Consider the following 13,983-nt stretch of genomic DNA (forward strand, 5'->3'; position numbering starts at 1 on the left):
ATATATATAATGTATGTATCTGTCTCAATAACAAAGAGAAATAGAGAGTTTTCTTTTTATCATTCTCCTCTTTACTTCTGGAAGGACAAACGGAGTGGGGGAATGGCCTGACTTGGGACCACACAAGGAAGTAAAGTCTTCTAAGCTTTTTGGTTTGGAAAAATCTGGAAATCATATAACTAATTGAATTTTTGGCTGGAAATTTACATATATTCAAGGCAAGTGCAGAAAAAAGGCTTCTCTGAATCTTACTCATCAGTTAGATGGAATTTTTTATCATACTTGGAAGACATACTTGGATTGTCTTCGTCAGTGGCTTTTATTTGTGAAATACGGGGATTAAGGATTTCAGTTTTCTGTGCAAGTTGGAAGAAGATAAAATTTAATGAGTTCCATTTGCTTCATGAAAAATTAAATTCTGTATGAATGGGCTATGTTCCTAAAGTACGCTTATAATCATTTATCTAAACTTCAGAATGTATTTTCCCATAGAAACAATATCATACATAGAGACTGGCTCACTAAAGGCCATTTATTCCTCCATGTACCTGATCCCTAACAGGTACTGCTCCTCATTGAATAAGATTGGTCCTAGAGACCTTTGAGAACTCAGTCTATAACCAAGTCCTAACCCAATCTACTTCAGGCAGTGGATAACTTCTTCTCTTAAACTTTTCCAGAGTTCTTCATGTTTAAAAATACTTCCAATTCTTCTAATTCCATCAGAAAGAAAACATTCATTTGTCCCCAGACCTGTTTTTTGACACTTACTATGTTGAAAGACGTTGTTACAAAGACGTGATTACATCAAAGCAACGGCAGCCATATGTGGTTAAGTGAATCCTGATCAGCATCAGGGAATGAGCAGCCCAGAAAACTTGGAACGCCAGATTCTCGGACCACATACTAGGAAGGCTTTCCTGTCCTATTTCATAATCCTTAAAGGAGTCTCTGGGTGGCGCAAATGGTTAAGCACTCAGCTACTAGCTGAAAGGTTGGTGGTTTGAACCCACCCAAGAAGCAACTGGGAAGACTAGGCCTGGTGATCTGCTTCAGAAAGGTCACAGCCATGAAAACCCTGTAGCGCACAGTTTTTCTCTACACATGTTGGGTCACCATGAGTTAGAACTGACTTGACAGCAGCTGACAACAACATATGGAAATGCACCAAAATTCTTTTTCCAGACTGAAAGGAATCAGCTGGACACTGAAGGCACCTGTAACTGGTGAAGCCCAAGGCTTGCTTTAGAAAAGTCATCTCAGCAAAGCTGCCGAAGAAGAGCAGTTCTGTCTAGCAAAGGCGCATCACTCTCAATTCTTGTGAATAGGAGAATAATGCGAAAATGAGCACTCTTCTCCTCAGCGCTGACAAACACAACTCTCCCCTAGCCCCCCACCCACACACAGCCCTGGGTCTCAATTGTTCTACTTCTCCCACTACCCTTAACCTTCCATGCGGAGGTCACACATTCTGGGAACACCTATGTTATGTAGCATCCAAGGACTTCAGGAAATTTTCCAAAATTTTCTGAAAACCATAGGCATCCCATTTTATTCAGAAGGAGATCGAAGTTTCTTCTAATAGACGTATCTCTGCTCAAGTCAATTTGGAAAATAGCTAGTTAAACGGACCCGTCTTGTCAAATAGTATAATGAGTGTTGTTGTTAGGTGCCATCGAGTCAGTTCTGACTCATAGCAACACCATGTACAACAGAACGAAACACTGCCCGGTCTTGCGCCATCTTCCCAATTGTTATGCTTGAGCGCATTGTTGCAGCCACTGTGTCAGTTCATCTCCTTGAGGGTCTTCCTCTTTTTCACTGACCCTGTACTTTACCAAGCATGATGTCCTTCTCCAGGAACTGGATCCCTCCTGACAACATGTCCAAAGTATGTAAGATGTAGTCTCGCCATCCTTACTTCTAAGGAGCTTTCTGGTTGTACTTCTTCCAAGATAAATTTGTTTGTTTTCTTGGCAGTCCATGGTATATTCAATATTCTTCACCAACACCACGATTCAAAGGGGTCAGTTCTTCTTTGGTCTTCCTTATTCATTGTCAAGCTTTCGTATGCATATGAGGAGATTGAAAATACCATGGCTTGGGTCAAGTGCACCTTAGTCCTCAAGATAACGTCTTTGCTTTTCAACACTTTAAAGAGGTCTTTTGCAGCAGATTAGCCGAGTGCAATGCATCTTTTGATATCTTGACTGTTGCTTCCATGGGTGTTGATTGTGGAGCCAAGAAAAATGAAATCCTTGACTACTTCAATCTTTTCTCTGTTTATCATGATGTTGCTTATTGGTCCAGTTGTGAGGATTTTTCTTTTCTTTACATTGAGGTGTAATCCATACTGAAGGCTTGCGTCTTTGATCTTCATCTGTAAGTCCCCTTCGCTTTCAGCAAGCAAGGTTGTGTCGTCTGCATAACGCAGGTTGTTAATGAGTCTTCCTCCAATACTGATGCTGCGTTCTTCTTCATAGAGTCCAGCTTCTCAGATTATTTGCTCAGCATACAGAATGAATAGGTATGGTGAAAGGTTACAACCCTGATGCACACCTTTCCTGACTTTAAACCATGAAGTATCCCCTTGTTCTGTTTGAACAACTGCCTCTTGATCTGTGTACAGGTTCATGAGCACAATTAAATGTTCTGGGATTCCCATTCTTTGCAATGTTATTCATAATTTGTTATGATCCACACAGTCGAATGCCTTAGCATAGTAAATAAAACACAGGTAAACATCTTTCTGGTATTCTCTGCTTTCAGCTAGGATCCGTCTGACGTCAGCAATGATATCCCTGGTTCCACGTCCTCTTCTGAATCTGGCTTGAATTTCTGGCAGTTCCCTGTGAATATCCTGTTGCAGCTGTTTTTGCATGATCTTCAGCAAAATTTTGCTTGCATGTGATATTAATGATATTGTTCCATAATTTCTGCATTTGATTGGATCACCTTTCTTGGGAATAGGCATAAACATGGATCTCTTCCAGTCCATTGGCCAGGTAGCTGTCTTCCAAATTATTTGGCATAGATGAATGAGCACTTCAGGCACTGCATCCGTTTGTTGAAACATCTCAGTTGGTATTCCGTCAATTCCTGGAGCCTTGTTTTTTGCCAATGCCTTCAGTGTAGAGTGGGCTTCTTCCTTCAGTACCATCGGTTCCTGATCATATGCCACCTCCTGAAATGGTTGAACGTCAATCAATTCTTTTTGGTATAATGACTCTGTGTATTCCTTCCATCTTTTGATGCTTCCTGTGTAGTTTAATATTTTCCCCGTAGAAACCTTCACTATTGCACCTTGTGGCTTGAATTTTTTCTTCAGTTCTTTCAGCTTGAAAAATGCCAAGTGTGTTCTTCCCATTTGGTTTTCTATCTCTAGCTGTTTGCATGTGTCATTATAATATTTTATTTTGTCTTCTGGAGCCTACCTTTCAAGTCTTCTCTTCAGTTCTTTTACTTCATCATTTCTTCCTTTTGCTTTAGCTACTCGACATTCAAAAGCAAGTTTCAGAGTCACTTCTGACATCCATTTTGGTCTTTTCTTTCCTGTCTTTTTAATGACCTCTTGCTTTCTTCATGTGTGATGTCCTTGATATTGTTTCACAACTTGTCTGGTCTTCGGTCATTAGTATTCAACACGTAAAATCTATTCTCTAAATTCAGGTGGGATATGCTCAAGGTTGTACTTTGGCTCTCGTGGACTTATTCTAATTTTCTTCAGTATAATGGGTAGTACCACTTTTTTGCTTTTGCTTTACTTTTCCAAGCTTTGTATGGACTGAGTAAGGTTCCTCTACTTCCCAAAGAAGAAAATGAACTCTACTCACGTCAGACACTAGTTGTTTTCTCTAAACATAGAAGCAAGCCCCCTAGTATCTAGTTGCTTAAGGTCACTCAACTTAGAGAGCCTACTCTTTTGATCTAATACCCTGACACAGTGACCCCAGCAGTATCTCCTTTCCCTTCACTACACTCTTTTACCTAAATATTAGGAGACAACTCCACCTCATCAATCACAAGCTTGGAAGTATGGTGTCAGTCATCTCAGAGCCCCTGGTGGCCATGGAATGGGTCAACCCAAGGGGTAGTGTGTTCTCATCACTGGAGGCATTAAAGCAGTGGCAGAGTGACCACTTGACAGGAATATTATGAAGGAAATTAAAGTATCATATGCAATTAGGCTTGATTTTTAAAAATCTTTGCATTGTATAAAGTACATGAACCACAAATGAACAATTAAGAATTAGAACGTATCCAGAACTCTAGATGTCCCCTTGATTTGGTTTTGTCACTCAACAAAGATTAAATGTGCATCTGCTATGTGCCAAGTCTGTGCTAGTGCTAAAGCCAGAGAAGTGAATTTAAAAAAGACGGCCTTTGCCTTCACAGAGCTTGCGGGTTATCAAAATAGCACTTACTGAGCAATGGACTCTGTGAAGAATTTTGTCTGAATTATTTTATTTTGTTAGGTAGCTATTATTTTGACGATATCTTTGTTTTACAGATGGGGAGACTGAGACAATCTGTGTATTCTCTAGGTCCAGGATTCCATTGTTTTTCTTATTCAAAGTCAAAGCTTGACCTGAATAATTTCACAGAAGGCTAGAGAAGGGGGTTGTGAGTATGTTCATGATGTAAGAATCCAGAGTCTAATTTTTGCTTTGTGTCCAAGGCCTCTATAAAACCAAAGTGTGGGCGTATGATCAGCTTTTCATCAGGAGGAGAGAACCCTCATGGGGTGAAGGCGGTCACCAAGGGCCAGAGGTGTGCTGTGGCTCTGTGGTTCACCTTGGACCCACTCTACAGAGAATTGGTGAGTTTCCTGATCCATCCAGGAACCCAATTAGGTTTCACCTAAACCTGCTTCATGGACTGGTTTATCTGAAAAGCCCATTAAGTTGTTCCATAACCCTTCAGGGACTTTGAAGATGGTGGCGGGGGTTGGGGAGGACCTCCTGTGGAATCTCTTCTCTTTGATTTCCAACAGTGACACTGTTTTCTAAGAAAGAGTAAATTTTTTGATCAGATCCATGACCTGGCATTTGCACAGCTAACTCACCGTGTGAGCTTGGGAAAGACAAGAAGGACTGTGAAGCCCATTCTTAATCAGATGGGTTGTAATTAGTATATATGTTTGTGGAAGTGGATGTCAGTGTACTAGGTAATCACTAACCAATTTTGAGCTTTATTAACAAACTGTAGCATCAGGAGAAAGGAATCAATTTCTACTGGTCACCAGGAAGACTGATTTCTTCTCTCAAGAAATCATTAAAAAGAGCACAAACTAATTTGTGAGACATGATGTATAGGGTCGTTGTGAGTCAGAATCAACTTGATGGCACACAACAACAACACGGTAGAAGAGGGTGAAGACACCTGAAAGGTTATTGTTGTTGTTATTGGTTGCCCTTGAGTCAGTTCCAACTCATGTCGACCCCATGTGTGCAGAGTAGAACTGCTCCATAGGGTTTTCCAGGCTGTGACCGTTCAGAAGTAGATCACCAGGCCTGTCTTCCAAGGTGCCTCTGGGTGAGTATGAACTGCCAACTTTTAGGCTAGAAGTCGAGTGCTTAACTATTTACACCATCCAGGAACTCCTTAAAGGTTATTATATGAAGAATATTTGAAGTAGCTGAGGACACTTAGGCTGGATAAGAGACCATGATCTCATCCTTATCTGAAAAGCTGCATTTGGGCAGAGGTTATAGTCTCTGTCCATGAAGCTAAAGAGGGATGAATTAAGACAAATGGGTAGAAGACCTGGGAGGAAAATTTGGACTCAACGTCAGGAATAACTTTCAAACAAACCTACTCTCCTCACTTATCAACTATCTTGTTATATGATATTTTGCATTTACAATAGTGAAAGATCTGCTATCTGACTATTTTGCACGTTAACTATGTACATCTGGCAGTAACAAATGCCGAGGTGTGAGACACGAGTAATGTTGGCTGTGATCGTTAAGGTTATGTGTAAACTTAGCTGGGCCATGATTCTCAGTTATGTAATAATGCAATTTGGCAGTAACGTAATAATGCAATTTGGCAGTTATGTAATGATGTAATTTGGCAGTCATGCAATGATGAAGTCATCCTCCATTTTGTGATCTGAAGTAGTCATCCTCCATTTTCACATAACACTGATTTTCACATAACGACCTCGTCTTTGAACCTAATCATGCTGACAAGTGAGGAGTGGGTGTACTCCCAGCTATGTAACTTGTCAAATAGTCACCACTGCTTGATGGAATTACCTGCTTAGGGAGTAGTGAGTAAGTGCCTTGTCAGTGAATGTGTCCAATCAAAGCCTCAGCAACTGCTTGGTATGGAATGCTGAAATTGAAACAAGCATTGTAGCAGGAGTTGAACTGGATGGCTTCAAATGTCTCTTCCAGCCCCAAGTGTTGGTGAAGCCATGAAATTCTATTCTTGAAAATGGCATTCTATCCAATTTTCCTCTTTAATCCCCGAAATACATTTGAATTCAACTTCATCATATACCATTTCGAAATAATTTCTCTTTTCTATATAGTTTTCTCCATCAAACCTAACTCACAAAGTTTTTACACCACATTCCCTAAGTATTCTTTTACCTCTGTGAGATATGTTTAATAAGAGACCTACCATGTGTCTGGGAAGCTCTGCTAGGTAAGCCTTAGGGATACAAAAGTGAACAAAACATAATCCCTGACCACAAGGAGCTTAAAGAGATCTGCAAGTGAAAAGGCAATGAGAAAATAGCAATAAGTGTTTTGTAGGGGGTATCAAGAAAAACCTGTTGCCATTGAGTTTATTCCGACTCTTAGTGACCCTGTAAGACAGAGTAGAACTGCCCCATAGGGTTTCCAAGGAGCAGCTGGTAGACTTGTACTGCCAACCTTTTGGTTAGCAGCCAAGCTCTTAACAACTGTACCACCAGGGCTTCCTAGCAGGGTATCAAGGGAGACTAATATAAACTCAGATCTAAAAAAGGAGAAGATGATAGCCAGACCAGGACAGAGAAAATCATTGTCCTGGCAGAGGGGACACACACAGTAAGTTCTGAAAGCTCCCAGTGGCACTGAACAATTTCCTTCACCTATAATGTCTGTCTGTCTTTGTGCTTCTAAGCCAGGGCTTCATACTGGTCCATTCCGGTTTGAACCCCTTCTAAGGATTTGTATTTCCATCCCAGATATACTGGATCAGAATCTACAGTTTAACAAGATCCCCAGGTTTTTCTTATGTATAATAAGTGTGAGACCTACTGCTCTGTTAGTACTTCTCAGCATTGGTCCCTAATGCATTAGCATCACCTGGGAACTTGTTAGAAATGCAAATTCTCAGCAGGGGTTTGAACCGAACAAAGCTGTTCCAAGCCCTGTTCTAAAGCTCCAAAATGCCAGCATTCCCCCAAAGCACTCCTTTTGTGCAAAGGAACCTAGGTAGCTTGGTAGACAGTGAAGGTAACAAATTATTAAAAAGCACCTACTATGCCTCTTTAACATTCAGTTCAGCAGACATTTAATATATTTCATTATTCAGTATCCCACCCCTGTCTTCTAAGGTGCTGTTGCATCAAAATAAGCTGGCACAAAGTAAATTCTCTCTGCTCCTTCCTATCAGGAAACACCAATGCCAAAGTTCCTTCCTCTGATGGGAAAGTACCAGGATGTGTCTCCAGTCTTCAGGCAATAGCGACATCTAGTGGCTGCGGTGTAAAATGACCAAAGCCTCTTCAGCAACTGATTGAAAATTTAGCCCATGCCCGGGATTCCCATCCTTTGCTACACATTGTAATCACCTGGGGATCTTAAAAAAAAAAAAAAAGTTACTGCTGTCTGGCTTCCACTGTCGGAAATTCTGGATTCCACTCTCAGAAATCCTGGTTTAATTGGTTTGGGGTGAATCCTGGTGATCAGGAGTATTAAAAGCTCCCGAGGGGATTCTAATGTGCAGCCAAGTTTGGGAATCACTTACCTAGGCACCTTCTCCCAGATGGAATCCCTGAGCAAGGAAAGCCTGCCTATGAACAAGTTCTTTGAGTTGGCAGATTTCCATGCTCGTGGTAGATTAAAGGCACTAATTCTCAAGCAGTATTTAGCATCGTAAATTCTTAAGGATGCAAAGATCTTAGAAGTTTCAGTTCCTTGTGGATATCTATTAATTGGTTCCAGCACTCGAATTTCTTTCCCTTCATTAGAGACATGATTGCAGCAGGTTCTTGTGGCCAGCAGACCTGAAAATTTTGTAGATGTGTTCGTTAAGCATCAATATTGTTTTCCCCATACCCATACAGTAGTGCTCAGGCATTTTATTTAGACATTATGAAAGCAGCTTAGTTTTCTGTTATTTTAGTATGTTTGGTCCTTTTAGTTGCCTTTATATAAACATCATTTTCAGTTGTAAGTCCTTGAATGGAAGTGGCTTTGTTTTCAAGACATAAAATTTGTATTCGTATTAACTTACGTGCTAGGTAGAATTCTTATGAGACCTGGGCTCCATTTCTAGCCAATGCACCTCATGTACAGCCACCACCCTTCTGTCAGCGGAAGCTTGTGTGTTGCTATGATGCTGAACAGGTTTCAGCGGAGCTTCCAGGCTAAGACAAACTAGGAAGAAAGGCCTGGCAATCTACTTCTGAAAATCAGCCAGTGAAAATCCCATGGATCACAACCATCCAATCCACAACTGATCATGGGGGTGGAGAAGGACCCAACAAAATTTTCTCCATTATGCACGGAGTCACCGTGAGTCTGTGCCAATGGGCACCGAGCAACGACAACTATGTGCCAGGCATTGTGCTAGGAACTATCTGTAGCAGACACAGCCCAGCCAAGAACATAAGCCCTATTTTCAAGGAGCTTAAAGTCGAGTTGGAGAGGTAATATAGGGGCCCAAATAATGAAAATCAAGGTGAAGTTCACAAGAGCCTTAGAGACATATGCCTTGTGTTTAGGGGATATACAGAAGCAGTCAGGAAAGGCTTCACTGAGGAGACAGCATTTGAAATGAGCCTTAGAAGATGAGCAAGATTTCTTTAGGCAGAGGCATTGTAGACTGAGAGGCCCTTTCCTTTGTGGGTTTATTTATCAGCTATAATGGAGCCTCTGTCAAATGTCAGTTGCTTTTCTGAAATGCAGTCGTGACCAAAAAGACAAGGTGCCCTGCTATCATGGAGCTTATATTCTAGGGGAAGGAGACAGAAAACAGATAAGCTGAAATAAATAAATAAGAGATTTTCAGATAGTGATAAGTACTGTGAGAAAAATGGAGCAAGGTAACTGATTTGAGAATAATGGGTGGGGGGAGCGGCAAACTGTGAGGCCTCTCAGAGGAAGTGACACGGGAGCTGTAACCAGAGGTATAAGAGGAAGCCAACTGTGATGAAGGCTTGGGAAGAGTATTCCAGGCAGAGAACACGTTGCAAAGGTCCAGAAGACAAAAGGGAGCTCAGAGTGGCCAAGAAACAGAAGGAAGAGCAGAGTGGCTGGGACGTGGCATGCAAGAGGGAGATGGGTACGGAAGAAGGATACAGAGGATGCGGGGCCCCGATCCTGCAGGCCTGTTAAGAAATGTGAATTTTTGTCCTAACTGGGGTGGAAGCTATTGTGGTCTTCCTGCCCTACGCCCACTTCCAACCCCAGGGAGTTACAAGATATGAACAATTACTTTAGCTGACATGTAGGCTTAGACTAACCTAGTAAGCGAGAAGGGGAAAAGATATGGGAGCACTGAGATGCAATTCGGAGGATGACCGTCCAGACCTGACAGATGGAGTGGAGAGGGGGGAGAGTAGGAAAAAGCATGGCATATAATGGAAGCCAAGTCCAAGTCCCTGGGTGGTGCAAATGGCTAATGCGCTTGGCTGCTAACCGAAAGGTTGGCTACTCAGAAGTGCCTTGGAAGAAAAGCCTGGTGATCTACTTCCAAAAAATCAGCCGTTGAAAACCCTACAGAGCACAGTTTTACTTTGACACACATGAGGTCCATGAGTTGGAGTCGACTTGATGGCAACCGGTTTAAAGGGTGGTGAGCAGTGAGCAGGGAACTGATGTGGTCTGATTTGAGTGAGGAGGATCCATTAGAAAACTGTGGGGCTGTGGGGGGAAGTAAGAGAATCAATTTGCAAGCTGCTGAAGCAGTTGGGTTAAGAGATGGTGAGGGCCTTAACCCAGTGGTTCTCAAGCTGGGGCAGTTTTGCTCCCCAGGGGACGTTTGACAATGTCTGGTGACATTTTTGATTGTCACACCTCCAGGACAGGTGCTACTGGCGTCGAAGAGGTAGAGGCCAAGGGTGTTGCTAATCATCTTACAATGCACAGAATGCTCCCCCACAACTAAGAATTTTTCAGCCTAAAGTATCAAATAATGCCAAAGTCGAGAAACCCTGGCCTAAATAAGGCAACAGTTATGTGCACTAAAGAGAAAAGGGTAGATATAGGAGGTAGAATAGAGAGGACTGAGTGACTTCTTAGATGCAAGAAACCGTGCGCAAGCTTTATTAAACAGAGAAAATGGCTGAGCAGTGGTGGTCTTTTCTGAGAGAGGGAATGTGTGAAGAACAGAGTAGGTCTGTGGGGAGAAAGTGAATTCAATTTTGAATGCTGTACTGAGTTGGCGATGGCTGTGGAAACGCCAGCTGAACAGACAAGACTCCTTCTCAGGAGAGGAATCTTGGAAAGGAGTCACTTAGGACGTAGAGAAGTCAGGAGAGACACCAGTGTGGCATGAAGATGAGGTTTAATCCAGGCCTGGATTCAGCACCAATCCATGTGCAGATGGATGCCTGGAAGTGTTTGGGAAGCAGCTGCCACTGGGCTGATTATTATGCTTGTAACAGAAAAGTGCAAATTGTCTTTTTTGCAGGAGCGAATACAGGCCGATGAAGTGATCGCAATCCTGGATCAAGAACAGCGAGGAAAACATGAGCTGAATATCAACCCCAAAGATGAGCTATAAAAACGAGAAAGAATGTTCTATCAAATATTTATTTAAATTGTTAATCTTATGAGAACATTTTTATTTTTGTACAGAGCCGTGGTATAAATTAACAGGTTAATATGAGTCACCAGATCCCCCTTCTGTTCCTAAGGGTGCTTGCTTTGCCTCATTCAGTTTATCTTTCTTGAATTTTCATCAATTCATCTCTCAAAGCCCAGTCACTCCCCCACCCCATACACACACACAGTTCATTTGCCAGGGATTTAAAAGCTCAAACAGAAAAAATAAGTTTGTTCTTGGCGAAGCTAAAGCTCTCGTGTGTGCTCTAGTTCTAAAATTAGTGTGTGATTTGGTCTCAGACCTTTCTGCCTCTCTGCCTTTAAGCCACATCCTCTCACCGTGCTGATGGCCATGAACTCTTACTCTCTGGCCAGCTCAGCCTGGAGTCTGAGGAGCCCCTGGCAGAGTCAGGGCTTCAAACTCCTTCGAACCGGTTCAGTCATGGCCAACAAAGTGAAATCAGAACAGACCCGAATTTTAAAATTTGGGTGAAGTGCAACAATAACCCGAATGGGAAAAATTACAGATCAAAGCCTTGGAATGGGAAACTCGGAAGAGGTGTCATGAGCCCTTTCAAGAGCCTGATGCAGGAGACTGGATTATTGCCAGGACTATGGAGCGCAACACACATTCAAAGCAGTGCAATCAGCCACCATCTTAGAGCGGGGCACCACTGTTTCCAACTCTGTCAGTTAGGAGATTTTGTTGCTATGCAACTCACACACCGCCCTTATTTTCTAAGAGGAAGATTAAGTTTCTAGCAGGGCGTCGACCCGTAACTTTTGCCATTCCAGTTATCATTCCGGTTCACCCACATTTTACAAATTTGGGTTCATTCTGGTTTCTTTTCATCGGCCATGACTGAACTGGAAAGAACTGGTTTGAAGCCCTGGGCAGAGTCCGCACTGCCTCAGCTATCACTGGCCAAAGGGTCATCTAGGCCCTGAGAAGGAACCACTTTGATGAGTACTGGACGAGACAGAGGGTCCCCCAGCCTTTCCAGGGCTTTGGTGGAGTTTTTGTCTCTGGCATTTCCACCAGAGAACAAACTTACACTGGAAGCTTCGATTCACCCTCCACAGTGCTCTGGAAAGGACTGCCCTATGAGCTGTGTCTTTAAAAAGGCCATAGAGGGGCTGGAAGGACGAGTTCTTCACCCCAGTGACTTGGGAGAAAAATCTTGAACCCCACCTGAATCAGGACACCATTGCCAGGTTGCCTGAGAGGGGGATGTACTGGTGAAAAGGGACGTTTAGTTTTGTACTTAAGTTAGAAAAGTTGATTTCTGATTGATTCCAGTCTTCGTCTGCATGGAGTGTGGCATCCCTCCTCTTTGCGCACTCAGATTTGTGCTTGGGTCCTGTTGGTGTAATAAAGGGAGCCTTGTTTTAATACCTGGCATTTGTGTTTATTCTCCCAAATATTTTGGCTTCTCTTCAGATAATGGTTTTCTGGTCCCGCAGGAGATTTTGGGACAACCCAGAGGCACGGTGGGGCCATCGCTGGTTTTCCTGGTAGGTCCTCCGGGGTCTGAAGAAAGGTGGGACCACTGCTTTGGAAGAAACACAGATGGTTGGCAAGCGGGGGTGTTATTCCAGAGAACGTCTGCTCCTTGGCCCCAGTTCTAAGAGGACACTGCCAAAATATTGTTCAGAGGGGCTGGGGCTGTGCTGGGCTAGGGGAGCTGGCCAATGACAACTAACGGGAAAGGGCTTCCCTTTGTGGTGATCAGTAATAGAAGTGACCCTTAAGAAAACCAGCAGTCCAAGCATTTTCTAAAGTTCAGATTTGCTTTCTGCTTTTTATGATCTTGGTTAGTGGTAAAAAGCTTCATTCCCTGAGACTGAAAAACTGATTATGGTGATTAACATGTCATCTGTTTTCCACCCGACCTTGTGGTTGCATTCTCCTCACAAAGAGTGGAAAGAGTGTTAGATGTTAATCCCAGCCCTACCAGATGTAACCTGCTGTGTGACCCAGAGCTAGTATCTTTCCCTCTCTGGGCTTCAGTTGTCCTTTCTGAAAATGACATAATTGGTTGTGATTGTTTCCAAATCCCTCCCTCTTGCTCTGAATACAAAACAAAGCAAACCACAGGCAAAACTGATTTTAGAAACACTCATAAATACAACCAAATTTATTTCTGCTAACATTTTGCAAACTGTGACTACATTCATTATGTTTGTGTGTAATTTTAAAACCTGAAACCCAATTTTAAGCCTAAAAGTTCCTGAGCCTTGAAAAGTCAGATCACTGTTGGTTTGCTCTTCTGCTGGGAAGTTTGCTGGCACCCACATTTGCTGAAAGGAGAATCTGGGGAAGGATCAAATTTCTGTTTTCTGACAACAAGGAATCAACAAAGAAAACAGTCCTTGCTCTTTGCATTCCTACTTCCTGGGTGCGATGTCATCCAGAGAGAGGCAGGGATGAGCACAGATTCTGGTGTTCAGCCCCACAGAAAGTGGATGAAATCCTCAGGAGATGTGATTGTGCTAACTGCACATCTTGTGCCTTTGGCTGACAACACAGAGTAGTTGTTCTTGTTCTGCAGGTCAACCATGTTGTTTTACACCCAGGACATCATGTAGACACTAAAACATTTATTATTTTAATCTGCTCCACATCAAACCATGTATAATATCATTCACATATTTTGGGAGTGCTGTTGAATGACTTCAAAAAATCAAGCTCAGAAACTGCAGTCTGTGTGCTCTGTAGTCCTTATGGAGAGGGATGGAAAACCCATGAAAAGTTTTGGAGTTTTTAGAGCTGAAAAGGGTCATAGAAATCGTAATTCAACCCCATCTTTCTATGTAGGAGGAAACTGAGGCCGGAGATAGGAAAGATTATTCCAGGGTTACAAAATTCGAACAGGCAGAGCTAGGGCTAAAGTCAGGCCTGCTACATTTAGCTGTGCGAGAATGTCCAGATATGGGGTACGTGGGGGCTGGGATCTTGCACAAAGCTATGCCCACCCAAAGGAAAGAGTGCCTT

General features: G+C 42.6%; 1 protein-coding gene across 2 annotated transcripts in view; it reads left to right on the forward strand.

The window, feature by feature from the left end:
* The window catches only part of P3H2 (prolyl 3-hydroxylase 2), a 177,114-nt gene extending 165,931 nt beyond the window's left edge, over positions 1-11,183 (forward strand). For both annotated transcript variants that reach the window (XM_023736769.1, XM_023736770.1), the window contains exons 15-16: positions 4,679-4,819; positions 10,855-11,183. In XM_023736769.1, the coding sequence (XP_023592537.1) occupies positions 4,679-4,819; positions 10,855-10,947 (234 nt within the window). In that variant the 3' untranslated portion in view covers positions 10,948-11,183. The remainder of the gene's footprint in view (positions 1-4,678; positions 4,820-10,854) is intronic.
* The last annotated feature ends 2,800 nt before the right edge of the window (positions 11,184-13,983 follow it).

The sequence above is a fragment of the Trichechus manatus genome, unplaced genomic scaffold, assembly GCF_000243295.1.
Source record: "Trichechus manatus latirostris isolate Lorelei unplaced genomic scaffold, TriManLat1.0 scaffold00092, whole genome shotgun sequence".
Classification (NCBI taxonomy): Eukaryota; Metazoa; Chordata; class Mammalia; order Sirenia; family Trichechidae; genus Trichechus; species Trichechus manatus.